General features: G+C 39.4%; 1 protein-coding gene across 7 annotated transcripts in view; it reads right to left on the reverse strand.

Moving 5' to 3' along the window:
- The window catches only part of tbc1d1 (TBC1 (tre-2/USP6, BUB2, cdc16) domain family, member 1), a 50913-nt gene that overhangs the window by 20825 nt on the left and 2822 nt on the right, over nucleotides 1–27266 (reverse strand). The window contains exons 1-14 of one of the 7 annotated variants that reach the window (XM_086295836.1): nucleotides 23829–24169; nucleotides 15391–15504; nucleotides 12800–13396; nucleotides 8413–8502; nucleotides 8222–8326; nucleotides 7104–7236; nucleotides 6847–6938; nucleotides 5856–5972; nucleotides 5497–5619; nucleotides 4526–4668; nucleotides 3920–4180; nucleotides 2718–2834; nucleotides 2290–2403; nucleotides 1932–2065 (exon numbers count right to left, since the gene is read on the reverse strand). In XM_086295836.1, coding sequence (XP_086151962.1) covers nucleotides 1932–2065; nucleotides 2290–2403; nucleotides 2718–2834; nucleotides 3920–4180; nucleotides 4526–4668; nucleotides 5497–5619; nucleotides 5856–5972; nucleotides 6847–6938; nucleotides 7104–7236; nucleotides 8222–8326; nucleotides 8413–8502; nucleotides 12800–13396; nucleotides 15391–15504; nucleotides 23829–23897 — 2209 coding nt within the window. In that variant the 5' untranslated portion in view covers nucleotides 23898–24169. Of the gene's footprint in view, nucleotides 1–1931; nucleotides 2066–2289; nucleotides 2404–2717; nucleotides 2835–3919; nucleotides 4181–4525; nucleotides 4669–5496; nucleotides 5620–5855; nucleotides 5973–6846; nucleotides 6939–7103; nucleotides 7237–8221; nucleotides 8327–8412; nucleotides 8503–12799; nucleotides 13397–15390; nucleotides 15505–18364; nucleotides 18789–23828; nucleotides 24170–27266 lie in introns of those variants that run through there. The other 6 variants (XM_086295835.1, XM_086295838.1, XM_086295837.1 and 3 more) reach the window with 6 other exon arrangements.

Below are 27266 nucleotides of genomic sequence, written 5' to 3' on the forward strand. Positions count from 1 at the left end.
CAAGCATTCAAATAATCAACCAGCAGCATTAGTGAAGAAATTTATACTGCAGTAACACAAAATTAACACTCCACCAGAATAATCATCTAGTGCAGCTGTCCCCAATCCCCGGGCCACAGACTGGTACCTGTCCGTGAGTCATTTAGTACCGTTGAGGCTTGGGTATGAAATTTATGGTTTTCAGAGTTTTTAATCGGTTTTAGCGGTTTGTTTTTTTTAATTATTTTTTTATCGTTTTTATCGTTGACTCGGTTTCCTGGGTCTGTTCCCTTGTGTTATGAATGAATCGTCTTTTTTTGGTATCGGTTTTATTTTGTTGTATTTGTTCACGACACCTTAAAGGCCGGTCCTTGAAAATATTGTCAGACAAAAACCAGTCTGTGGCGCAAAAAAGGTTGGGGACCACTGATCTAGTGCCAATACTGGATTTGTAAAAAAACCAAAACCAAAACAAATAAAAAGTACATGAATATATCACAAATTCTTAGTTTCACCTTACATTTTAGAAAGTATCACTTCAACATCAAGAAAGAGGTTTCTGGGTACTATTTGCTCAGTTTACTGATCAATTTACTGATGATATCAAAGGTCTGGGGCTTTGCCAACAACTGTTAGTATAATCAATTCATTACAGCCCTACATAACAACAAATATAGCTGTGATTAACTAAATATAATATAAATATATGTTTAATGCATGACTTCCGTAGGTTAAAAAAAAAAATAATAATAATAAAGAAGTAATAAAAAGTATACTGCTTCCCCAAAATGGAGGAGATGAGAAATTAAAACTGTTATGATAAACAGATAGGGAGTTACGTTTAAGTTATGAATCTCTGCCTTCAACTCTTCTGAGAGTTCTTAGCATAAAACTAAATGAAAGAGTGACACACAGTGGAAATGCTTTGTGTCTGCACCGCAGGAGCAGATTTAATAACAGTGTAGTAACAGCTTACTGAAGCAGCGCAGTCTCAGTTTTGCATATGAGCTTCCTGTTTAGACTCGCAAAAACTATTAAACTGAATAACGTGATTTACTAAGGTATGCAGTAAGCAAGGTACTTCAATTGAGTCAGGTTTAATAGGAAACAATTTATCTACAAATGTTCATGTTCCTGTGACAGTTTCTCCTATGAATGTTTGTGTATCTGAAATGGCAGGTGGAGAGGTTAAGAATGCGAGTGCAAACTGGGAACAGAGAATGTTAAGCCTAAGCTTTGACCCTGTTTTTTTTTGTCATATGTTTTGTCATTTCTACACAAAACTTTGTCCTTTATCTTTACTCAGCAGTGTGCACACACACAATGTTTGACTTTTAGTGTGCTAAAAGTCTTGCTCTAGTAACACACACTTGTACCCCTCTCCAGCAATTTCATTTACAGCAGGAAAAAAAAAGTACTTTTTGTAAAGACATTACTCACTCCCTCATCAGTTCTGCTCATTTTCAGCCTGGTAATTTGCAATTGCTAGAATGCATTGGTCATTACATGAAGTGGCTGTGTCATGTTTATATAAATCAGCATACTGTTAGTTGATCACCCACATAATTTTCTACTCCATCAGCGCATTTGTTAGCCTCATGCTAATTTGTCATGCTTAAGAAACCTGGGCTTTAGCAAAGAAAAGCATGTACACACACTCTTTATGGAGTGTGTTTTCACTTTCAGCTTTGCAAGCCGCTGTCAGCTTTTCTGTTCTCAGCTTAGAAGTGGATCCAAAGTTAAAATTTACATTAGCCATTAGACAGACTAATATACCAAAGATAAACAGGAATACAACTAATTTCACACAAGAATTGCTTTTTAGAGCATGATGACAACACAGCATGTTGGGGTTATCTACAGTCTCAAGAACAATGAGGGGTCCAGCATGAAGTGAATTATGTCTTTAACCATGATTTCAAAAGTTTTAAGTGTGTGTGGGTGTCCCTTACCGATGGAGTCTGTGCCTTTCTGAGGAGTAGCGACCCGCAAGAAGATCTGCTGCCTCCACGAGTGGCGGCGGCTGCGCTGAGGGCTTTCCCCGACCCCACCAGCTGCACTTGGTGTGGAAAGCGCCACTACATCACTGACAGCACAAACACCCAAATACAGAGATGTAGTTACAGATGTGCCCTGATAAACAGTCAATAGATAGATAGAACTTACTTTTTACACATACATGTATGCATGCATGTGCATGTACACATATCAAAACCACTTCAAAGACTGTATGAAACCAGAAGTACAGATTATGACTTTGCTATTACTAACAGACATTTACACTGACTTTTGGTACGAGTGTGTGTGTACCTGTTCTTTGGGTCAGGGCAATCATTCTCTCGGACAGTGGCCAGAAATGGAAATTTCAGAAAATTAGGGACAGATGAGGAGGAGTGGAGACGAGCACGGAGACCACCCAGAGGACTGAGATGCAGGTGGCGATAAACAGAAGGCAAAAACAAATGAAAGAACAATCGTGGAATCGCATCCTAACAGAGACATGCAGACGTAATTCCATCGATATCACCAAAAGCATGATGACATTTTCTGCTGAGGTGGAAAAAGCTGAACACAGCCCAGCGATTATAAATGAGGGATGGATTTAGCATGTCTCTGTCTGAATGGCGAACTACAGAAAAATACAGAACACAAGACTACAGGAAGGTATGAAAAGTTAGTACGAGAGCATTTAAAAACACAAAGAAAAACATTAGTTAAACTAAAAAACAGATTCTCACCTTCTTTTACTGAGCCGGGCTCCAGAAGAAGGTGAGGAAGGAGGATGAAGGAGGAGAGAAGAGTGGGACGAAGGACAAGGAAGGGCAGGAGGAAGAGCAGAGTTGCATGGGACGTGTCTGAGAGTCAGTGCGAGTGCAGAGAGAATGAGAGGAAGTAAAGAATATAATGGGCAATGACAAATGTATTTAAACAGAAGGAGAGTTTCAGAGTAACCGGTATAGAGTTAGGAGAAAAACATGTGACTATAAGTGCATATGCATCATATAAACAAGATTTTTGTCAAGCATGAAACTACAGAATATTGTGTTTTTATCTCTATATGGTCTATATGAGTAAAATGAGTTTGATCAACCCATTTTGTATTTGATATCAATCACTTAGAACATGTTTTTACCAAACTCTGAAAAATGTTAGAAACATGTAGATTTAAAAAAAAAAAAAAGAAAACAGAGAAAAAGGTTTGCAGAAGGCTGAGATAGAGCGCAAGTAAAGCCAACATCCAGGGAGAGGAATGATGCAGTAATCCACGTACAAGTTTCACTTTCTTTTGACACAAATATGCTGGTGTCACTGAAAACTCAAACATGACAAAAATCCTCTTAACACGTTTGGGAAAAGATGATACTGCTTGCTCCTCATTGTCATAGACTTGATGAACCACAGTATTAAACGACAACACACACACACACACACACACAGCTTCATTACTACTTGCAAATACCATAGTTTCATTATCTTTTTCTCAAAGTGACAAAGCGATGCGTACTCTCCAAACTGGCTTTGCAACCCTTATTCTGGGAACTGAGGTAAACCGATACAGGGTGTTAGACCACAAGGTAAAAATACCATCACTATAACCATCAACTTTTTAAGCTATAAAAAATATCTAAATTAAATAAAATACTAAAACCAATCCTTTTCTAAATTTCTCATAGCAGCGAGTTCCTTTACACACATGACATTGTACGCATCTTGAAGACACAAATAATCATACTGTATTTGTCTGTTATTAATAAGTGGCACTATTTCTCTTTTATATGTTCATTACGTTTTGATATCTTATAATATTCATTAAGTTGCCTTATTATTACAGTCAACTGTATGAAAGCACAAAGTAAAATTTAACAAATACTATCCAAATAAAATTTCTACTAGTCTATCTGTAAACACACACACAGAAACACTCACATGCTCTACTCACTTGCTCTGGTGGGGAGTGTCCGTGCTGACGGAGTAGTGTCGCACAAGCTTGTGCTTGGTAGCTGCAGTGTGGTCCTGTGGTGGGTGAATTAGTATGTGCTCCGGTGAGTATTCGGCTGAGGAGGGGGTGGCAGGGTGGCTGAAAGTGCTGGCCCGGCGGCGGAAGCCCTGTGGCTGAGCATCCCCGGATAAAGAGGAGGAAGAGTGTGACAGCGGCAGAGAAGTGTCAGTGTGCTTCAGGTCTCCTGTTGAGTTGTGACACCTGAAGATAATAAAAAGGAAAGGAATAAAAATTCATGAATGCAACAATTTCTACACAAGTCTAAGTTTATGATATGCACCACATAGTGAGAGAAAGCTTAATGTGATTTTAAACTTAATCCAATGTACCGCTGAGCAGAGAGTATACAGTGGGTACAGAAAGTATTCAGACCGCCTTACATTTTACACTCTTTGTTTTATTGCAGCCTTTTGCTAAAATCATTTAAGTTCATTTTTTCCTCATTAATGTACACACAGCACCCCATATTGACTTGAACAAGTTCTCACCTTTAAAGCACTGAGTAACCCGAGATATGAGGTAGCCTTTGCATATAGGAGCGTTTACCTGAGAGGGCTGGTTGATCGCTGATGAGCAGGCAAAGGATCATCTAAACAGGGCTGATCCTGGCTGCTGTTGACAGTACAAATAGATGAGCTGCTCTCACTTCCCTCGCTGTTCTCCCTTTGAGCTCTGGCCTTGCTGCTTCCCTGCCATTAACAAACACACGTGTGTTAAACACATGGTTTTTACCTGTGAGCAAAGATCACAAACCAAGACACACAACCTTCCCAACCAATTTCTCAGTGCTTTACTCTATATGTAAAGACTAAAAACTGCTAAAAATAAATATTATAAATATGAACTCTCTCATCCTAACGGGCTGCTTTTTTTCCTGTTACACTGCAAAAACAATGAATAAAATAATGAAAATATATTAATACAGGTTTGCATAATCTATACTTTCAGCTTTATTTCAGCCCCGAACTGTTCACTACACTTTATGTGTAAACTGAGCCACTCTGTCAGTAGATATTTGCTGTGCTTGTTTTCACTCCAAGTCCTAAGCTTTTTTTATCTTATCTTCATGTGTTCTATTGAGCTTTTTATCTAAGTGAGAGGGATGGCAAGCAATTAGTCTGATAGTTTATAGGTCCTCATTTAATTTAAAAAAATATCCAAAGCCTGAAACTGAAAATCAAACACCTACCTATGAATTAATATCAATGTACAGCCACGATTTATTTCAATTTATATAAAATAACAGCACTTCTTGCATGTGGAAAAGCTAAGCTAAATGACTACAACGGTGTAGCACTCTTTGGGAGTGTGGGAGTGGGAATTGTTAGGTACCCACTGTTTTGCACTTTTTAAACACCTACATATTAACATGGGAAGCACACACATGGAGAAAGACATTTATTATAACAACTGTATTTGCTTCTTACCAAACCAAAAGGTCAGGTATGTAATTTGCATATAGTCACATACCAGAACATACTTCTGCACACAAACCAAAACAGAAACAGCACTGTTACCTTCCAGATCCCCTCCAGGGACTCAGTGAGAGAGCGCTTGGCTCGGCTCTTGAACTCCTCGAGTCGCTGCCGGCTGCTACTCTGCTGCTGTGCCTCCACAGCTGGAGCGACATCCTCACACATCTACATACACATAGAGACAGGAAAAGACACAGAAAGCAACAGTGAGCGAGAGGAAGGGAGGTCCTCAGAGGCATGCAATGACGGCAATTTGTGTGTGTCAGAAAAAGGGAATTTTGTCTTTCCTTAGAGGACCAGTCTTTCATAGCAATAATGACAATAGAGAGGAAATGTAGGACTTAAGAGTGTGTTCTGCTACAGAAGTGCATATGTATTTCATAGGGGTGTCCAGTAGGTACCTGTTTGCTCTCCTTCTGCACTGTGTGCTGATGGGTCTTCTGTCTCGCTTCATACAGATTTCTCAAAGAAGCCATTATCAACTCATTCTCTTCCTGATCACTCTTAGGACGAGCCCTCTGGACAAACAGACAAATTAATCAATATATTTGATGAGTTTTTGTATATATTATATATACTTATTATATATAAATGATGGAAATATGTAAAAATTATGTTTTTTGTTTTCTGTTCTGTGTCCTGTTCTTTTTGTATATGTGTGTTTTTTTGCTGCTGATACAACCACATTTCCCCTTGTGGGACAATTAAAGGATTATTCTATTCTATTCTACTTATATATATATATAAAATTATTATGAGAAATGGAAAGTTTCAACTGGAAAAAAAGAAAAATCTAAAATTGATCACAAGTCTGTTTAAGCTGGTAAGTTGCAGAGAACTCATCTGCAGAAGTTTACATTTGGAAAATAATTTTTACACCTGGTTCCCAAAAAATGGTGAAATCGAGGTACATTAACACCTACAGCACAGTGAGCTAATAAAGACATGCTTAGCTCTGTTGGGTTGCAGTTTTACTACACCACCAGCAGATGTTAGCTAAGTCACACAGCACAATGTATCTGCATTATTACTCTGGCAGTTTCCTTTTAACGTGCCTGCCCTTCCAATAAATACCATCAGCAGACCCCATTAAAAGTACTCAAGCCCATTACTGAAAACAAAGCAAAAAGCTAAGCAAGGTGAAGAGAGAAAAAAACACTGTAAAGGCAAAACTGAGAAATGAGGTGGCAGAAAAATTTAAATTATCTGTGAAGAAAGAAAAATGTATCTCTGTGAATCCCCCTCAAAAAACTTGTGAATCCACATTCATTTATCCACGATAAACTTCGATGACCTTGCTTACTAGGAAGTTTTCATGTTACAACCACCTGAAGGGAAATTTAAACATTTACACCGCGCCCTTCAGGTCAACAGGCACAACAGGCTCATTACCATAGTGTTTTCAAAGACTGAAGCTTGATCATCATTGTCCAAAGTGGCCAAATGTTTTTGAAGCTCCAGTTTAGTTTTAGATGGGTGTAGACCTGAAAATAAAGAAAATACAGAATATAAACACACTACAAGCAAGCCTAGTCTCACTAGAGATTTGTTATACAGCAGCTTAGACAGTCCTAAAAGCCTAAATATAAAGAGTTGTACACATCTACAACATAGAGACACCACTTATAGCTTTAAGGACACCTTCTTACCTTCTATGCTCTCACAAAGCCTGTGGAGCTGCTGCATCGGGCAGCTGTCACACTGCTGGCTCTGAGTCTTTGCATTTTGCTGCAGGGCGGCCACAGAGAACGCTTGCTTCAAAGTCAGCATGATCTCGTCCACCTTAGAAGAGTGAAATAAAATTATTTATTGCCCTCTACAAGCTTCAGTGTTTTTAGGCAAATATCAAATAAATATTAGGATGCATGTCTTTTCCCCAACACTGTTATTGTCAGAGCAATAAATGCTTCATAATAAGTGTTAACTCCTAAATTCTTGGTTTGTGAAACCAGTTTTGTTCAGTTTGTTTAATTTTAATAGCCAAATCCCCGGAGAGCATCTGATTTGCTCCTTTTCTATCCCTAACACTAGAACATCTCCCTTTGAGTGTACAAGGTCTTTAACAACACTAAAGGGAAATCTAGCTCTGCAAACAGGAAAGCAGAGCCACTGCACATCTGGAATCAAAACTCCAGCTCCATATGGGAACAGACATTATGTAATGTTCATTTTACAACCTGTTAAAATGAACTCTGGCAGCTGGTGTTTAACAGAACAAGTGTCTGATTCTTTCAAGAAATACAGTATACTCACAGCGCAGAGCTAGCTATCATACAGTAGCTTTTTTTTTCCAAACCAAAATTGAGTACTTGGCACACTATGAGTCAGTGGAGCCCAGATGCACTGAGTCATAGGTCCTATGATTTACAGATATATTTAATCTGAAGTGACAGAAAAAAAGAAAACACTTGTGAGAAATTTCACCCTCCTGCCTTCTGGCATTTCATTTTAAATCCAAAGCAAACTTATTGACTCTTAAATGAAGTAGGCTGATCAAATCCAAACACTGAGTGGGAGGGACTGATATTAAAAAAAATCAATGGGTAAAATTCTCCTTTTCAGCACACATTCAAAATTGAAAAAAAAAAATGTAGCTGCACCACTTCTGTTGTAAAAACTCAACAGCTGGCGATAATAACACAAAATGACACTGCGCTAGTGTCCAAAATCTTAACTGTGACTCAGTTATTTGGAGTCTGTTACATGGGAATATTGAATGAACTGTGTCTGGACACAAGCAAGAATCCTTATCAACTTCATGTCTCACCAGTGATTCATCTGTACACTGGAAGACATAACACACGAAGTGGCAGTTTCCCCCTTCCACGGTCTCCCTGCAAATGAAGCCGAAGTGATCCACATGACGAATACCCTGGAAACAGACAAATAGTGGGTTTAAAAAAAAAAAATCATAATCATAGTCACGCTTGAATAGTAGTAGGACTGTAGCGATCATACCTGTGAGCAGAAAGAAATTTCTTTGAAGCTCTTCTCTATTGCAACTTTCTTAGTGTCTGGACTAACCAAGAAGATCTGAGACCTGCCCACCTAAAACACAAAGAAACACAAAGAAAATACAGTTAATGCATGTGTGTTTATGACCTTACTAGCTTTCTTTCTGTAGTGTGTGACAACTGTGGTGTGGCAGTGACTACAGTTATAAATCTTACTGACAGAACTACTTAACAGAAGTTATATACAGTGTTTCCTTAAATAGTGTCCAGGGCCAACATTTAGTTAAATGCAGAAGGAAACAGAATGCCTGTGTTTTCACAGGCTTTTATTAGAGGTCGCAAATCACTCTGCTTACTGGATTAAATACTATACAACATTTTTTGTCTGTTGCAAATTATTTAAAAGGGGTAGTGAATAATTATGAACATATCAATAGAAATGTCAGACTTAGCCAAAAGCCTACTATTCATCTGTAGTCCGTGGTAGGTCAGACAAAAACAAAAAATAAGAAAAATAACACACCATCATACTATACAACAATACAGCCCTGACAATAAATATATATAAACTTACAACATGAAGTACAATAAGATAACACAGAAAAAGAAATAAATATGAATGCATATAGAATTAAATATAACACATATGTTAATATGTGTTATATTTAATTCTATATCTGATTAGTGAGTTACAGAATTATGTCTCTTTTTGTGAATAAGAGCGACACAGCAAACTACACAATACAAATTATGACTGCCATCCTTTGCAGTGTATGTGACTTCATTAGGAAGGAGTAAGAAAATGAATGAAAAGGAAACCAAAGTCGTTTTTTCTTCTTCTTTTCATCCAGTATGACACAAAGATGAGATAAAACGAATGACTGCCGTTCACAAAGACCTTTTTCATTCCCAAACTGTCATCCAAATCAGGCCATAATTAGGCTTATACCATGTAGACTGAACCCGCCATCGGACAGCGTTGCTAATCATGCACGAAGTTTGATAAAACAACACAGAAACAGCCATAAAGTGTGAAAGCGGACATTTCATTTAATTTTTTAAAAAGGTTTTTATTGGGAAACTTCAGTCTGCCTATGTAACAGTCCTTTTCTTATTTTTTCCCGAGCCTACAGGGAGTGCAGAATTATTAGGCAAGTTGTATTTTTGAGGAATAATTTTATTATTGAACAACAACCATGTTCTCAATGAACCCAAAAAACTCATTAATATCAAAGCTGAATGTTTTTGGAAGTAGTTTTTAGTTTTAGCTATTTTAGGGGGATATCTGTGTGTGCAGGTGACTATTACTGTGCATAATTATTAGGCAACTTAACAAAAAACAAATATATACCCATTTCAATTATTTATTTTTACCAGTGACACCAATATAACATCTCCACATTCACAAATATACATTTCTGACATTCAAAAACAAAACAAAAACAAATCAGCGACCAATATAGCCACCTTTCTTTGCAAGGACACTCAAAAGCCTGCCATCCATGGATTCTGTCAGTGTTTTGATCTGTTCACCATCAACATTGCGTGCAGCAGCAACCACAGCCTCCCAGACACTGTTCAGAGAGGTGCACTGTTTTCCCTCCTTGTAAATCTCTCATTTGATGATGGACCACAGGTTCTCAATGGGGTTCAGATCAGGTGAACAAGGTGGCCATGTCATTAGTTTTTCTTCTTTTATACCCTTTCTTGCCAGCCACGCTGTGGAGTACTTGGACGCGTGTGATGGAGCATTGTCCTGCATGAAAATCATGTTTTTCTTGAAGGATGCAGACTTCTTCCTGTACCACTGCTTGAAGAAGGTGTCTTCCAGAAACTGGCAGTAGGACTGGGAGTTGAGCTTGACTCCATCCTCAACCCGAAAAGGCCCCACAAGCTCATCTTTGATGATACCAGCCCAAACCAGTACTCCACCTCCACCTTGCTGGCGTCTGAGTCGGACTGGAGCTCTCTGCCCTTTACCAATCCAGCCACGGGCCCATCCATCTGGCCCATCAAGACTCACTCTCATTTCATCAGTCCATAAAACCTTAGAAAAACCAGTCTTGAGATATTTCTTGGCTCAGTCTTGACGTTTCAGCTTGTGTGTCTTGTTCAGTGGTGGTCGTCTTTCAGCCTTTCTTACCTTGGCCATGTCTCTGAGTATTGCACACCTTGTGCTTTTGGGCACTCCAGTGATGTTGCAGCTCTGAAATATGGCCAAACTGGTGGCAAGTGGCATCTTGGCAGCTGCACGCTTGACTTTTCTCAGTTCATGGGCAGTTATTTTGCGCCTTGGTTTTTCCACACGCTTCTTGCGACCCTGTTGACTATTTTGAATGAAACGCTTGATTGTTTGATGATCACGCTTCAGAAGCTTTGCAATTTTGAGACTGCTGCATCCCTCTGCAAGATATCTCACTATTTTTGACTTTTCTGTGCCTGTCAAGTCCTTCTTTTGACCCATTTTGCCAAAGGAAAGGACGTTGCCTAATAATTATGCACACCTGATTTAGGGTGTTGATGTCATTAGACCACACCCCTTCTCATTACACAGATGCACATCACCTAATATGCTTAATTGGTAGTAGGCTTTCGAGCCTATACAGCTTGGAGTAAGACAACATGCATGAAGAGGATGATGTGGACAAAATACTCATTTGCCTAATAATTCTGCACTCCCTGTATATGTAGACAACGGCCTTTATTTACATCTACCACGACCCCGACCATTATCAGTTTTGAAATTCTCTGAACACAGCTATTCCCCTCCCTGCAGCGTCTCTTTCAATATGCCTTTCTGTATCAAATATTAATAACATAATTAGAGCCTTTTGAGAGGAATGAAGATATTTGATCTGTGTCTCTATAACTAAAGCAAAAGAGAGGCGATGATCGCACTGGGATGAGGCTACTCTGGCAGTAACAGGATGTATAGTTAGTGTTAATAATGTGTCTGTATCTGCTGAGCAGAGCAGGACACTGACCTGTGACTATTTCCTGTCTGTAAAACAAACAGGGAAATTCCTGTTGGCAAGAGACCACTGAGGTCATGAAAATGTCAATTAGGGAGACTCATTTTGAGCAGCAGTCAGCATTTGTTATTGCGGAGTCATTATATTTTTGTCTTTATATTTGTTTTCTTCTCTGCCTTTTTGGCCTTGAGCAACTGGATAAGGGGCTTTATTTTTTAATCTTGAACAGCAATTTATTGCACTACTAACATACTTTGTATTCTTATGAGTATGAATGTTCTTTGGAAAAATTTTTACAATCAAACTTCCTGTGGATTCAATAAATTTTGGTACATTAATTTGAAATGGTATGCATTATGGGTGATAAATTCAACAAAGATAATGGGACCATGTTTTTTTTTGTTTTTTTTTAACTCAACGTTGAATCTGTAGTCTGGTATTTAAATCTGTTCAGAAAGCCAGAAATGTCTTAATTGTTCTCACAATCAACACTATGCATCTGGAGACCATTTCAGTCAGCATACAGTGATAAGAGGGTAGCGCCCAGAATATGTCGCCAGTCTATCAAAGCTCCGACACAGAGGGACAGACAACCATTCATGCTCACATTCAGACCTACAGTGAATTGAGAATCACTAGTTAACCCAACAAGCATGCATTCGAACTGTGGAAGGAAGGCAAAAAGCACCCAAGCAAGCCCCATCAAGCACATGGAAAACATGCCAACTATTAGGACTGTGCCATATCATTCATGGTAATACCGTTATAAATTTTTACTTGACATAAAAGTGTCATATAATGGTTTGTGTGCAAGCCTTCAATGGCAGTTTAGCACCTAACAAGGGGAACTTCTTCAACAATCTTGAACAAAGAGCAATACTTTGCAAAATATGCAAGAAATCTGTTCCTGCTACAGGTGGAAACAAACTTGTTCCACCACTTGAAGCAAAAAGCACACGATCAAGTATAACCAGGCTGAAGGGGAGATACTAGCAGCTGGCGATGTGTGACCCAAATTCAACAAAATGAGTCAAGCATGTATTGCTAGATACACTCGCTAGTTACAGGAACAAATACTGGAAATTACTGATGTGGTCACATGGTGGCACCTTGTTTGAGTGTGTCATCAACAACAGCATCTCAGTGAAAAAAAGAATGGAGGATAATGCCCTTCATTTACTTACAACCACTACGCCACCGTGTTGACCTCTAATTACACTGTCATGCAATATTTATATAAGTAACATTATAATAATAAAAATTATGCTTACAAGTCCTTAATAGAGAACAAATACAGATGTTTGGAGCATCCAAAAGAGAACTCAGAACACGCCTTCAATTTTATGTGTGTGTGTGTGTGTGTGTGTGTGTGTGTGTGTGTGTGTGTGTGTGTGTGTGCGCGCGCGCCTTTTCACCCACCATAAACAACATGGTCCTATTCTCCTTCAGGCTGGTGGGCTGCACATCAGCGGACCGCGTCTGAGGATCGGTAGTGTTGCTGTTAGAAATCTCTGGTGAGAGGCCATTCTCATCCAGGGCCTGTAGGCAGGGAAAGCTGGGGTCTCGCTTGAACAGAATTGGGCGTTTCCCAGTGGTTGGGCTCTCTGCTGCACCGTTACTAACAGCGCCACTCCCCAGTCCATTGGATTGGAAGGTTAATGCCCTCTTCAGCCCACCCACCAATCCCCCATCATTTGCCCCTTTATCAGCTGTCCCTGAGCCACGCAGCTGGCTGAACTTCTCGATGCACTCGTCAATCAGGGCAGGAGGGGCTTTCTTGTGAGCAACACTAACGCGGCCGCAGTATAATACCTCAAACTTTTTGGCAAACGCTGTCGGAGACACAGCAGCGGCAGGTGCCATGGAGGTGGTTGTAGAAGAGAGAGCGCAAATCCACGTTTCAGAGGAATCGCTGCCTCCAGAACCCGTGGAAGCCTTGTTGGAAACGGTGGTGATGTCATTGTTGCGTGCCGAGCTTTTGCCAGCCTGCCTCAATGTACTGATGATCTCAGGAACCTGGAAAGATAACGAGAACATCATTAGAAGTACTGTAAGGACTCATTATGTAATTGTAAGGCATTTAGCTAGAAAACCTATTTTTAGACTAATTGCATAAACAGAGACTGCGGAAGAAAACCGAGCTCTTAGTGTCACATTACATCCATTTGAGCCTAAGCAAAGACAAACAACTTTGAAAAAAAGCTTAACTCAAAATGCACAAAATGCTCAAAAACATTTAATCATGCATTTAATCTCTCTTCAATCCCAACCAGCCAAGTGGGGAATTTATTTAAAATCATCAACATTGCCAGCTATACTGTATATGTTCACAGCAACACGAATGATTGACATTCAAACAGAAGTATTTCCAAAACAACATTACAAATTTGAACCTGTACACTGTAAAAATACTTTTACTTTTTTTAATGTATCCATAAAAGTGCAGTACAATAACCTACACATTTCATCTAACAACAAAACTGTCTTTAGGAAATTATAGCCTGTTGACTATGTGCAAACAATGCAATTCAGCACTATGTTTAAGTTTCAGATCTTCAAAGTAGGAATGCTACTTGTGTAAAATAAATTTCATTTGTTCACATGCTTTGACCTGGTGTGGTCCTTTGTTTGTGGACTCCAAAGTCATCACATACATGTTTGAACGTTTGAGTAAAATGTATTTTACACCGATCTTACACTGATACGAATCCTGCTGGGCTCAGACATTTGATATTGCTACTACTATTCGACGGCAATGCTTGCTGACATACTTACTTGTCTTTTTCTTTTGAAAGAATATTTATAACACTACTAATAAAACCCCATGAGGTGCAAAAGTAAACATTTCACAGGGAATAACTCATTACTGAGACCTTTACTCTTGCGTGAGTTCAAGCACTACCATCAAATTTCGTCTTCTAATAATATTTTTTGAATCCTTCATCCATATAAATTCATTCAGGGTCACAGAGTGACTGGATCCTACCTCAGCTGTATATAGCTGAAGCCTGCCTACGGGACAACAGGTGGGATACAATGTGGACAGATTACCAGGGGTGACCTATCGCAGGGCTAACACAGAGAGATAGAAAATCATCCATATTTATGGCCAATTTAGAATAACCAATTTACTGAACATTCATGTCTTTGGAGTGTAGAAGGCAGTCAAAGTAGGCCAGCCAGCCTATTAGCTGACAGTGCCAACCACTGCATCGACGTGACACTTAATGTTTTAGTTTAAACTTCCCTTATTATTTCTAAAGTGGTGATTTCACTGAGTCGTCACACTGTTCATGCATTCAGGTTGCATGTCCACAAACAGGTGGCTGCCTACAGTAGCAACAGCAGATAAACTAAAACAAACACAAAAGGCGTACTTCAAAGAACAACTTTTCCATCCATCGATGTAGATGCCACACCTCACTATGAGCTAACCTGCCAAATGGTGTGAAGAGTATTTTGAGACCCCTGAATAAAGCAGCTCTTGTGTTGTCTTCTGGTGGTGAAAAAAATGCCAAATTGGGACCTCAAAGCAGGCTCTGTACTCCTGTCCCCTTTAGATGCACCTATTTCTTTTCTTTCTGAATCTTCTCGAGTTTCCTCTCTTGCCCTATAAACTGTACCACTGTATTGAGATCTTATGGTAGGTACAATTTCAATCCAAATTTTTACTGGAAAAAGTCTTTTCCTATTCCTCCATATAACTAAACAGGATAACAGAGACAGAAAAGGTGGAAAAGAAAAAAAAAGGAGAAAAAACTGCAATGCTACAAAACATATTATACACTCACAAGCTCACACAACAGAGCAATGAAGAGCACTCCTAGGTAACTTAGACATTATGTTTCAATTTAAGGCAAAATGTTTTAGGTTATCTGTTGTTTGGCCTTGTTGTGCTGAACATTTCAGAAAAAAGTTGCATATTTAAATAAGTATCAAGAATAAAGAGCTCAGAAGTGTCCATCTAAGACATATTTCTGGCAACCTCGCAATTGCAGTTTAATACTCACTCTTTCCCTGGCTCCTCTTAGCTGTGTTGGACTTGGATTACCTCTTAAGGGAAATATCTGTCTCTCAAGTTCAGTTAAGCTCACTAGCTGTGTCCGTTTGGACCGGTTAGAGCTCTGAGGGTTGAGAGGGGACAGTTGAGAACAAATGAACTGTAACTGGGTTCTTTCCCCACACAAAAGCCCTTTTCTGTAGCTACACTCTCCACATTAACACAAGGTCCATTACCATTAGAAGAGTCTGACATGTTGCGTGTGCCAATTATAAAGATGGAAAAGTGACACAGAGAGAAATATAAGAAAGCCTAACAAAGCTGGGATGCTGTGTGATCTAGTCGCACAATCGGTGTATCCTCAGTACTGGCTTTGTTACATAAAGCTCACTCTTTGACCATTTTCCTATACAGGGACACTCTGTGCTGTTAATTTAAAGCCTTTTCCTGATTACTCGCACATCGAGAACGTTCTGTTATCCAGGCAAAACAACTCATTAAGCCACTCAGGTAGCTTAATGTATTTTGTGATTCTTGCAAGGCTTATTTTATTTTCTTGCACACACTTTGATTAATGTCTTACTTTATTGCTTGGCTCTAGTTATAAAAGCTATGCATGACCAGAGAGATCAATTCAAACAGCCTGAGGCTTTTCTCTGGATAATTGGTCCCACTTCCTTGTTTTAATCTATTTACAAACAAGCACTGGACAGAAGATAACGCCATACAAATCAGAAAACAACCTTTTGCTGTCTACAGTATATGTCCTTCTCCTATTGTGGACCACACTATCATTGTACCACACCAAGGAACAAAAAGGAGGAAGCAGATGAGCTAAGCAGAAGCAGCGGTTGAGCCACATTGGTGATGTCATTAATGACAGATGCCTGAGCAGCTACAGTCTGACAGACAAACTTCCAGCAAGGTCTTGCCGTGTCTTGCCTCAGCATGAGGTGCGCGCTTTTAGCAAAACAAACACATAACTCTCTGTCCTCACCTGGAAGCTGCTCTGGATAGGTGTGTCAGCCAAATGTGTAATAAGTATTCTGACTTGTTGCCTTTTCCTTTTTCTTTTTTTCAAGGATATAAAAACATTATGAAGGGTTCGAACATAACCATGTATGTTCATAAGTACTGTTCAGTTTTGGGACTTCACTTTTAAAGGTTGTGCACAACACTGCAGCGCTTACAGGATTACCAAATACATTCCTGGGTGACACACCAACAGTTTAAGCTTTCGGATTTGTGTCTGCAGCACACAAGTACACAAAACATTTTGGTCTTAGTGGTGAGAGTTTAAATTAAAAAGACAAGTGCACAACAACTTTTTTGTAGGGAATGATTATGAAATGTAATTACTGACGAGATCCAAAACTATCTCAGTACCCACCCCAACCTGCCACCAAACACAAGCAAAGGTAGGAATTCAGACTAGGGCTGCCACAAACGATTATTTTGATAGTAGACTAGTCAGCAGCGAAGCTGAAGCAGTTGCTGCTGACCGACATCGATGGAGATCACTGCCTGATGCGCCGCCCGGCGTAGGAGGAACTAAGTGCTAAGTAAGTAAGACTAGTCACCGATTAATTTTGCGATTAGTCGACTAATCAGATCGTGCATCCATTGGACGTAAAACGTACAGCTTATTGCACCAGCATCCATCTGCTCTTATATAACTATCATTAGCTTACAGCTTTAAGTGTTTAAGGTATGTGCTAACTAAAAATAAGGACAAGATGCTAGTTTATTAAATTTTAATGAAATTTGCAGATTGTTTCGGTGAAGTTTAATAAACTTCTTGCTATCTAAAATATAACGGGACACCGGAGTATATTCTCGAGCATCTCACACTTCTGATAATCAGCTGTCTGCTTGACGTTTATTCAGCTGTGTAAAAACTAGAACTTTAATCTCAGCCAAACCGATTTACTCAGGAACAAATAAAATACTGAAAAAAAACAAACAATAACATTTTTAAGTTATCTAAGTGACTTATATATGTTTAACCTGAGTAGCGAAAGATGGTGGTGGGTTTGAAAACGATTTGCCGGGAGTCCGGTGTTCTCACGGGCTCTAGTGAGCCTTGCCCCCGGCTAGCTATCGACCTGGTGGGTAACAGACGTCTCCGAAAACGTCGGAGCACTTTTAAAAATATGTGGTATCTTGATGAACTGAGCAAATATTTGAGGTTTACACAGTTACATTCTTGCCTGAAATATGTTAAACGTTTATTTTGTGACCCAGAAAGAATAATAAGAGTAATATTAAAACTAACTAGCTGCCGCCATTGTTGGAAACTGAGCTGGGCTGCGCTATGAATTCTGGGACAGAGCTACTTCTTCTTCGGGGTTTAACACCGGCTGGCATCCTTGTACATGCAGTGCTGCCATCTTCTGTTTCAGTCCGTTATTACACTCATAAATCCTACTACTTATTCCTGCGTCTTTTGTGATCTTACAAAGCTTCAAACGACGCGTCGAGTATTAAATCAGTCGTCGACGATTTTGATAGTCGACTAATCGTGGCAGCCCTAGTTCAGACTTGCAATCCTTGGCTACTTCTTACTCCCAGGTTTCCAGCTTTTTTTTTGCTCTCAGTTGCATCTAAATGCAGCTAAATACCATCAACTACATTTCTTCTTCTTGAATATATGGCATACAGATACAAGTTAAGTACTGGGTCCAGTTGAATCCCCGCTAAAAAAAAAAAAAAAAGCACACGAGCAACAAATTTATCCTATAACTAATTTCAAGATTAATTTTTAAAAGATTCTCAATACTGCTGGCTGAAATGCAACCCCAAACCATTACAGAGCCTACATGGTGTTTTACAGATAGCAACAGATACTCACTGTTGTAAATCTCTTCTGACCACCTCAGTACACACTGGCAACAATTCAAACCAAATGTTCAAATTTATATTCATAACGCCAGAAAAGTTGTTCCCACTGATTTTCAGTCCAGCTTTTGAGTCATCTGGCATACCTCAGGCTTTTCTCCCTGTGCCTCTTCCTTAAGGATGCCTTCTTGACAGCCTCCATTCCTCTGAGACCATTTCTGATGAGACTGATGCATCTCTCAGGTCCTGTGCCAGGTTTCTGCTGCTCTCCTATATCTCAATGACATGACTTTCAGATACTCTTCATGTGCTGTATATAGTTTTGTAAGCGTTGCCACTTCTTCTTTTGTCCTGCCCTTATCCATTTTCCTCAATTTTTTTAAAGAGAGACTGTACACCACGCTGACATCAGCACATAATTCGGACTGAAAATGAGTGAAAAAGCAGCCAATGTCCAAATAAAAACTGACATACCTTCATAAAGTCTGGAGAGCTACTTGTCAAGGCCACTATAAAAACTGCAATAAAGTCTGAATCTTTGGAAGTAAAATATAGAGATGAGAGCCAAATCAAGACCTACGCACAGTACTATATTTCTTTCAACTACATTTTTGCTTGAATCACTCAAATAAATAACTTAATCAGCAGGGGAAATGAAAAAAATACCCCAAAATGACACTACGACCAACTGCAAACCTAGTTACTGCAGCAGCAATCCATCACAATTAATAAATGCTTTCTTTTTAAAATGTATTTGTCCCTTTACTTATTCAGACTCAAAGATACTTGTTATATATCATTTTGAGTATCTTGTGGTCCTCTCTCTTGAAACAACGCTTCCTTTCCTCCTTTGACTGTCACTCACTCACACAGGAATCTAGACACCATGTTTCTCACTCTCTGCTTTCTACTGCCTACTTGCTTTTAATCATTCTGTGAAGAGTGAAGTCTGCTATCTGTCCACTAACAACAGACTCTTTGCTTTGCACCCCACCCCCCTTCCTCGTCCTCCTGCTTTCACTGCTCGACTCTGAAACACTTCAACCAACAGATACATTTAGTCCTTGCCAATGGCTCTCCTCCTCCGACTTCTTTTGTGTCTCTCTGTGATAAAAGATACTGAATAGCCACTTCTTTACTGTCCTTGTTAAGACTTTATCTTACTGTATTTCTACACACAACTTGAGTTTCATTTTTTCTGCACTTGGTAATTGATAACCTGTTTAACTGCACGGCATGGCGATGTTATCGCTCTCTTCTACATCAGGTAGTCACTGCCTTGTAAAATGCACTTCACATAACTAGGAAGCAGAGATTCTTGCGTAATTTGGCGAATGACAAACAGCTAAAGCTATATTTATAGTTTTTAGAAGTTTAATGCAGAAATCCAGTAAACAGCTTTCTAGAAATATAGCTCAATTTAAATTTGGTGAATGAAAAGTCAAATTCATTTGTATGTCATCATGCTTTTTAATCTATTCTCATATAACCTTTTGGTGAGTACTCCTCTACTGCTTCCTTCCTCTTCCATACTTCTCGTAGCATGCTAACACATCTGTTTTGGAGGTTTGAAGCAAAGCTGACAGAAGTTTTGCTTGTGAGGGTGCAGCCCTTGCTAAAGGCACACAGCACACATTATCTCTCACAGTGGAACGTTTACATGAAGCCGATCTCAGACAGGAAGGCAGTTGGACGGCCTCAGGCAGTGACCCACAGACTCGGCCTCTCACAGAGGAACAAAACTGAAAAAGTTTGATGTCCCACACCATACCACAATTAAAAAGAAGTACTGTAGTAATGGCCTCAAAAAAGGAGGAAGTTACACAAGAAAGACAGCAAAAGAGAAGCTGCAGGTCGGCACAGTAAACAAAACAAACCTGTTGGTGTTTTTCAGAAAGAGAAAATAAACCTCAAACATCAGAATATAACATGAACCAGGACAAAATTGTGGGTAAGCGCCTGAAGAATATTGTAAAAATGTATTTTTTTTTCCACAAAGAGGCCCCTATAAGAAACTCTTTAAAAAGACTGTAAATGAGATTATTGTTTTAAAAGAATCTATAAATATGGAAATATTTTTCAGTTAAAAGTTCTTTTTTAAATATTTTTTATAGCTAGACTTTCAGAACTATCTGACCCCTGGGCTATTTATAACTTTGAGGAACTCCAGTGCAGTGAGACTCACATCATTGGTTTACCACCAAAATCCAATAACTAAAACACAGCAGTGCAATTTAAAACCATGATGAATGTATATAACTTCATTAATTAATTATACTCCAAAGGAAAGTATCTATTTTAACCCAACAATATGTATTCTAAAACAAAAATAATTTCAATTTGATTTCAATTCAGGTTTATTTATATAGCACCAAATTGCAACAACAGTTGCCTGAAGACTCTTTATACTGTATGGTAAAGATCCTACAATAAAACAGCGAAAACCAAGGAAACCCACAAAATCAGATGACCTCTGGCAACAGTGGAAAGAAAAAAACTCCCATTTAACAGGAAGAAACCTCCAGCAGAATCAGACTCAGGAAGGGGCAGCCATCTGCCATAACTGGGGGTGAGAGGAGGGGGGAAAAAACCCAACCAAAAAACATTTTGTTGATAATTTCACTTTAAACACAGACTGAGCCTAAACAGACGTTTAACTTGAATGATTCAAACTAGAAAAGCTGGGAAAAAACATTACAATTTAAGGAGAAATGCCCCTTAAAACCCACTAATGCACCAGCAAGACACATGAAAATGAACAACAAAGATGACGAGGCAGCTGAAAGTCCCACTTCTCTGCTTCCCATGATCATGTGCTTGAGTCTTGTGCCTCGTGGAGCTCTGCCAAGTTCAAAGTTCAATGTATAACCAAGAAACGAGAAGCATTGCTGACGGAAAGCGAAGCGCAATGAGGAGAAAGAGGGCAATTTTATATGGTTGAAAATGGTTAACCACAAGCTTCCAACATATTGACATCACTTCAACAGACTGAAAAACTACTTCAGCACAAAAAACAACCCCTGACAATGAGCTCATTCAATAGTAACAACAAGCCCACAATGTAAGGACTTGTTTAAACGCAGTGCAGAGTGAACTCTTGACTGAGAATAAATTAAGTCAGTAAAGATCCCCGACACCTTCAATGTTTTCATCTTAGAAGACTGAATGTCTGTAGCGTGGAAATGTTAGAGCTGACACAGTGACTGAAGAGGCAAACAGCCACTGAATGGACATGGTTAGATACAGACTCCCAGACAAACAGGCAAAAAGCAGTCTGACAGTTCACAAGGACATGTTATTTATATAACGACTCGAAGGTGCCTCCAGTTTACTAGCTTGTTTTTGCTACAGAGCATGGAGTGTGTCACATGAAAAGAGCAGCCAAGTCGCATAAAATGAGGGAGGAAAAGGCAGGTGGCCAAAAAGGAAAAGGGGACTCTAAAGGCTCTCTTGGACAGTTTAGATAATCATTAACTTCAATCACTTCTGGGGTTTTGTTTTTTTTTGGGTTTTTTTTTATTTGGTCAAAAAATAAAAGGCTGCGTGCGGTACTTTCCAAGCTGAGTCAGAAATCAGCTGTTTTACCAGAGAAGGTTAAATTTAAGCTCTGTAAAGAATTGGGTTCAAAGTAACCTGATAATACTTGTTAGCAGTTCCAACTGAAGAATAATTTTAGTCAAAACTCAACAAATAATGAGTTACTATCATGGTAAAAGATTCCCGCTTCTACTGATATCAAAATCAACCTTTTTCCCACCAGCTATTTTGACATGAAGTTCTAGGTAAAACACAGCTGTTACTTTCTGCTTTGGTTCAGAGCTTTAATTCATGTGATCAGTAACAGGGACAGCAGTCTGAGCTCCCTCTCCCCTGTTCTCAACCCAGCTGAGAGATTAATCTTTCCATTGTGCCTTGAGACCTCCTCCCCATAGGATATGCTGGAAACACCTCACCTTGGAGGCACCCAGGAAAAATCCTGATCAGATGCGTTACCTCAACTGGACATTTTCGATGCCTTTCCCGAATGATAGTTCCTCGCCCTACCTCTAAGGTTGAGCCGAAACACTCTTCGGAGGAAGCTCATTTCCACCGCTTGTATGCATGATCTTACTCTTTCAGTCACTCCCGAAGGCATGGGAATATCAATCAACTAGTGAAGTGACAGTGTCAGCACCACTTGCGAACAACGCATTTATACTCCTCACCCCAGACTTGGGGGTGCTACTTCTCATCTCAGCTTCTTAACACTTGCCTGCAAATTCCACAGTACAAAAGGAACGTCATGGCTCAATGAAGCAAACAGAACCACATCATCAGCAAAAAGCAGACACAAGATCCTGAGACCAACGAATCCCACAACCTACCATAACATGCAAAAAAAGGCTGCTGTGACAAAGGTTCTGTAAAATGTCCCTGATATTTTACAGCACAAAGGTTGAGCTTCACTTCAGTATGAGCTTTTGAGCTTGCATGCAATCAAAGCAGTTTCAAAAGAGACAGACTGCTGACGTAATAGCTCATGACAGACTTTATGACTAATATGCCATACAAGACGTGCCTCCTGTTCCAGGACTACAGCACTGGCAGGAGCACAATGGATCTGGAGGTGATATCGCCATGAGTCACTCACACGCTCACATACACCTACATTTGGCTTGAGTTGGCAGCAGCTAAGCAGACTGGATTTTCACGTATTCGGCTCTTTAAAGGGTCTGACAATTAGTAACCTACAATTTACAGAAGCAGGAGCTCTGACATCATCTAGGAAAGGAAAAACCCTGTTTTATTACTGGAGTGCTTAAGCACAGTTATGGTTTATGCTAAACAATACTGTGAGTGAGGACGGGAAGAGCAACGTTCCCCCACAGTGATCTTTCTCTAAACTTGTAAGGAGAATGACGATTCACTTACAAATTATTTATTAGGCCCATTATGTAAATTAGAAGGAAAAAAGTGTCAAAAGCCCCATCACATTTCTGAAGAGTAAAAGGTGAGGTGTTCATGCCTTAATTCTTGGCACTCTGCAGGGAATAAAGTAAATACATTACTGACAGTGCATGTGACATTCAAATTCAACTTATTTTCACTCACAAACACATCTATAGATGGCCTCACACGCATGAAAGCACCATAGTAGAGGTGAAATTTTGATCTGACAACTTTAGAGGAAGTTTCAAAAGTAGACATATTTATCTATTGTAAATACTCATTACACTTTCCAGCTTCAATCAAACTTCTGTGAACTGTATGAGCCTGAATGACCACCCAAAGCTACCATTTTACACCCGAACCAATGGTAGGGTCACAATGAACTGAACGGTAGCATCCAGTTGACAGGATGAAGTACAGTAGTCACTACAACGCAAAGCACATTTGGAATAAAGACGAGCGAAATTATTTGGTGTTAAATACATTAACTGCTACACAAAACATTACTAGACATGTAACAACTATTCTGCTGGAGTCGTTTTAAAAGGCTAAGGCCACCACAGACGAAAGCTAACAACAGGTTGCGAAAATGTAGCTAATGTAAAAGCTTACTCAACGTTAGCTAACTGTCCACTTTAGCATGACACACAAAGTAAAACAACGCCTTCAAACTCCACTCACATCTCTCGACTCTTGTTTGTTGTTGAACAGGCTGAATCGCTGGAATCGCGCTTTCATCCCATCCGCCATAAACTTGACAAAAACTAAATCTGAATTGTTACTTCTCCGTAACTCGTCCCTGCCAGCGCGAAGCGCTTCAATATCATTTCATTGGAAAGTTGATTTTTCTCCCTGAAGCCGAGGTGGATCCTGCTGTTCGTTCGCCGTTAGGTTCGCAAGCGTAAGATCATTCAGCTTCCGGTACACACATTCGCAATAAAACAGTTCCAGCGTTCAACGTGTAAATCCCTTACTCTTTAACGAAATTTCTGTTTTATTTTGAAAGCAAATAGGTAACTTCCGTTTCCCTTCACCACAGACTGCGTCTGATTTGTCGTAGCCAAATCCTCCTCCGCGTATTGAGAAAATGGACACAGTTCCTGTCCCGGAGCAGTCAAAGTTTCGGCGGCAGAAATTAGGGTGGATTTCCCATTACCGTTACAAGAATGCAGATCTGTTATTTTCGTCGACATGACGTTATATAAACCAGCGGTCCCCAACCCCCGGGCCTGGCCGCGAGAGTTGAGGCTCAGGTGTGAAATGTATGGTTTTCAGGGTTTTTATCGGTTTTCATCGTTATTTTGTTATCGTTTTTATCGTTAACTCGGTTTTCCTGAGTCTTTTCACGTGTGTTACGAATAAATCTTATTTTTTTTCGGTACCGGTACTAGTTTTATTTTGTTGTATTTATCCGCGATACCTTAAAGGCCGGCCCGTGAAAATATTGTTGGGCATAAACCGGTCCGTGGCGCAAAAAAGGTTGGGGACCGCTGATATAAACAACATTTCCACCCAGGAATGCATTTTAAACTAGTTACTTTTCACAGCACATGCCTAGAAAAGTGGACGGCTTGTACAATGATACAGTTATAGGGTTAAATAAAAAGTAGTTATTTTAAGCACTGATTAATTAAAGTGCAATAGCATTTTTTACCATTCACTGTTGATATCTAATAAACTTGAATCGCTGAATGTGGATTAAAATTATTCTTCTGAAATTGCAAAAATAACAGTCCCATAAAAATAAGATAAAATGGGAAGTTGTGTAATGAAAATCGTATTCGTCTATTTATTATGCATAGCTTAGTCATCAATTTATATCCAAAGAAAGCAATGCATTTTATTCAACAAAGTCTCTCACAAATTACTGTTCAGCATTACAAATGGTAGCCTATTAGTGATTAAAACAAACCCTTGGTGTTCATGAATGCTACCTTTTTATTACCAACGAAGCAAGAAATAAAATATTGTAAGTGCAATGGTGGTAACTCCTCAATTAGTAGACGCCAATAAAAACAGTCTAGCACTGTAGTATCTATTCTTTAGTAACTACCATACATTAAAGGAAAAATAGGTTTAGTAACTTTGCTAATGAACACAAAGGCACTCAGAGAGCACATTCTCCTCCAAGGTCTTATTTAGTCATTTTGATGCAAGTGATCTGGAGCTGCAACAAAATGTAATAATATCTCCCTGTGCTTCATCTCTCAACCAAGATACAAGAAACAAATTAAACCTGACAAACAAAACAAACCTTCGTCTCTGCTCTCGACTCGCCAGACGAATCACAGATTGCACAGGGACACCAGTTACAGTGAAGAGAAGCTGGCTTGTAAAACGTAAATTTAAAGCTGAAATCACACAAAAGCACAGCAACAAATACAAAGTCATGCAAACAGATTTTCACACCGAAACACTGATTTTTAGACACCTCTGTGGTGACACCCAGTGGTTACTTTCTTATTTACTAGTTCAGCAGAAAGGGGAGGCCCCACCGACCTCCTGAGATCATTTCTCTCCCTTGATAGAGAATAGGAAGTTTATGTTTCTTGCTGAGGTACTTAAATTTAGTGCTGGTGGTTCTTTTTCCCATAATGTCTCATTTTTAACCACAAAAAGATCCCATGTCCCTGCAAACATTTACAAAACACACAAGGGAAACTGCAAAGCACAGTGGCACCTGTAACAGAGTGTTACTCCTGAAATAGTAATGACAACCATCTAAAAACACACTTACCTTAAATGTCTATAACATTAGTGGTCTAAAAAAAAGTAGATGTGTATATTCAACTGCACTGTTAAGCAACTCTACAGTTTTTCAGTTGCAGATATGGAGATCCAATATAATAGCTTCTTTTGCGATAACAGTATGACATGGCACAACATGGAGCAGAGAGCTGCATTTCCTGTCCGGAGGCAGTTAAATTATAACCGTGTAACCAGTCAAGAGGAACCACTAATGCAGCAACAAGAACAAATCCTTCATGGTGGTACATTCTTTGTCCCCTGCAGTGAACAGGAACTTCTATTTTCTCTGACTCTGAATATGTGCTTAAAGAAAAAAATACAGATATTTTTTCTGATTCAAAAGTTTTACTTGGCACGGTTCTCATAAAGAAAGCCAGAAAGCCATGAACCAACCCTGATCTGGTATGTTCAGGTGCACATTTCATATCACAACAGTCCAAACTGAAATGCCCCATTTGAGAAATGTGTCAAATTGTGTGAAACTGCTGTTACTGCGGTGTGACAAGTGACAAGAACTCCAGAAGCAAAGAGCGATATTGTGTGTGTTTGTGTGTGTGGCTGACACAGCTCAGACAGCAGGTTGAACAGAGACTCTTGACAACTGTGTCATTTTCTCAGTCGATCCATGCCTGTTGCAGAGATACTTTTTTCCAGCTCCGTCTTCCACCATCAGACTGTGAGATGCTTTGGATGAAACACAGTTTGTGACTGGGCATGCCCCTCTCATACCTGTCTGATTTTCTCAAATCTTTTAACACAATTACATTGTAATTTCCACAGCATATTCAGCTCCTGTCTATCCTCACAGTTGAAAAGAAAACACGAGGCTGGATGCCCTTATCCAAAGCCGGTCAATTCCTCTGGAATCAGAATATCAGGATTTGTGCTGAGGCTTATGAATCCAGGTCTCATTCCCATTAAATGTATTGCACCTTATTTAGATGAGATTAGATTAATTGCTGTCCTCAAAGCTCCCTCTCCCGTATTCTCCCCATTTCCTCTCCTCTGCCCTATTTTCAGTGTGCTGACATTCATCTGTCCTGATGCCTCTCTCTTCCCCTGGCTGTCTGTGCCTTGTTCCAGATGATCCGGATCCTCCACAAGCTTTAGAAACTTATCTTGTCTCATTCCTGCCAACTATCCCAGCTGTCATAGTGCGAGAGGCAGGGTGAAGTCTGTGATGTAAGGTTATGTAAAATTAATTTGACTCAAAATCTGATGATTTTTGTGCTTTTGGTGGTGAGGGTTCATTCTAGATTCCCATCTTGCTGTAAAGTATGCACTTTTATTCTGCTTAATAAAAACTTATTTGACAACATTTAAAACACTAAAGAAAAGACTGTATTATCTCACTATTTAAAGCCCCGCAGC

This window comes from Aulonocara sp. 'chitande type north' Nkhata Bay, linkage group LG6 (assembly GCF_057382095.1).
Source record: "Aulonocara sp. 'chitande type north' Nkhata Bay isolate Kocher_YH1m ecotype deep benthic linkage group LG6, A_spYH_male_GT1.1, whole genome shotgun sequence".
NCBI lineage: Eukaryota > Metazoa > Chordata > Actinopteri > Cichliformes > Cichlidae > Aulonocara > Aulonocara sp. 'chitande type north' Nkhata Bay.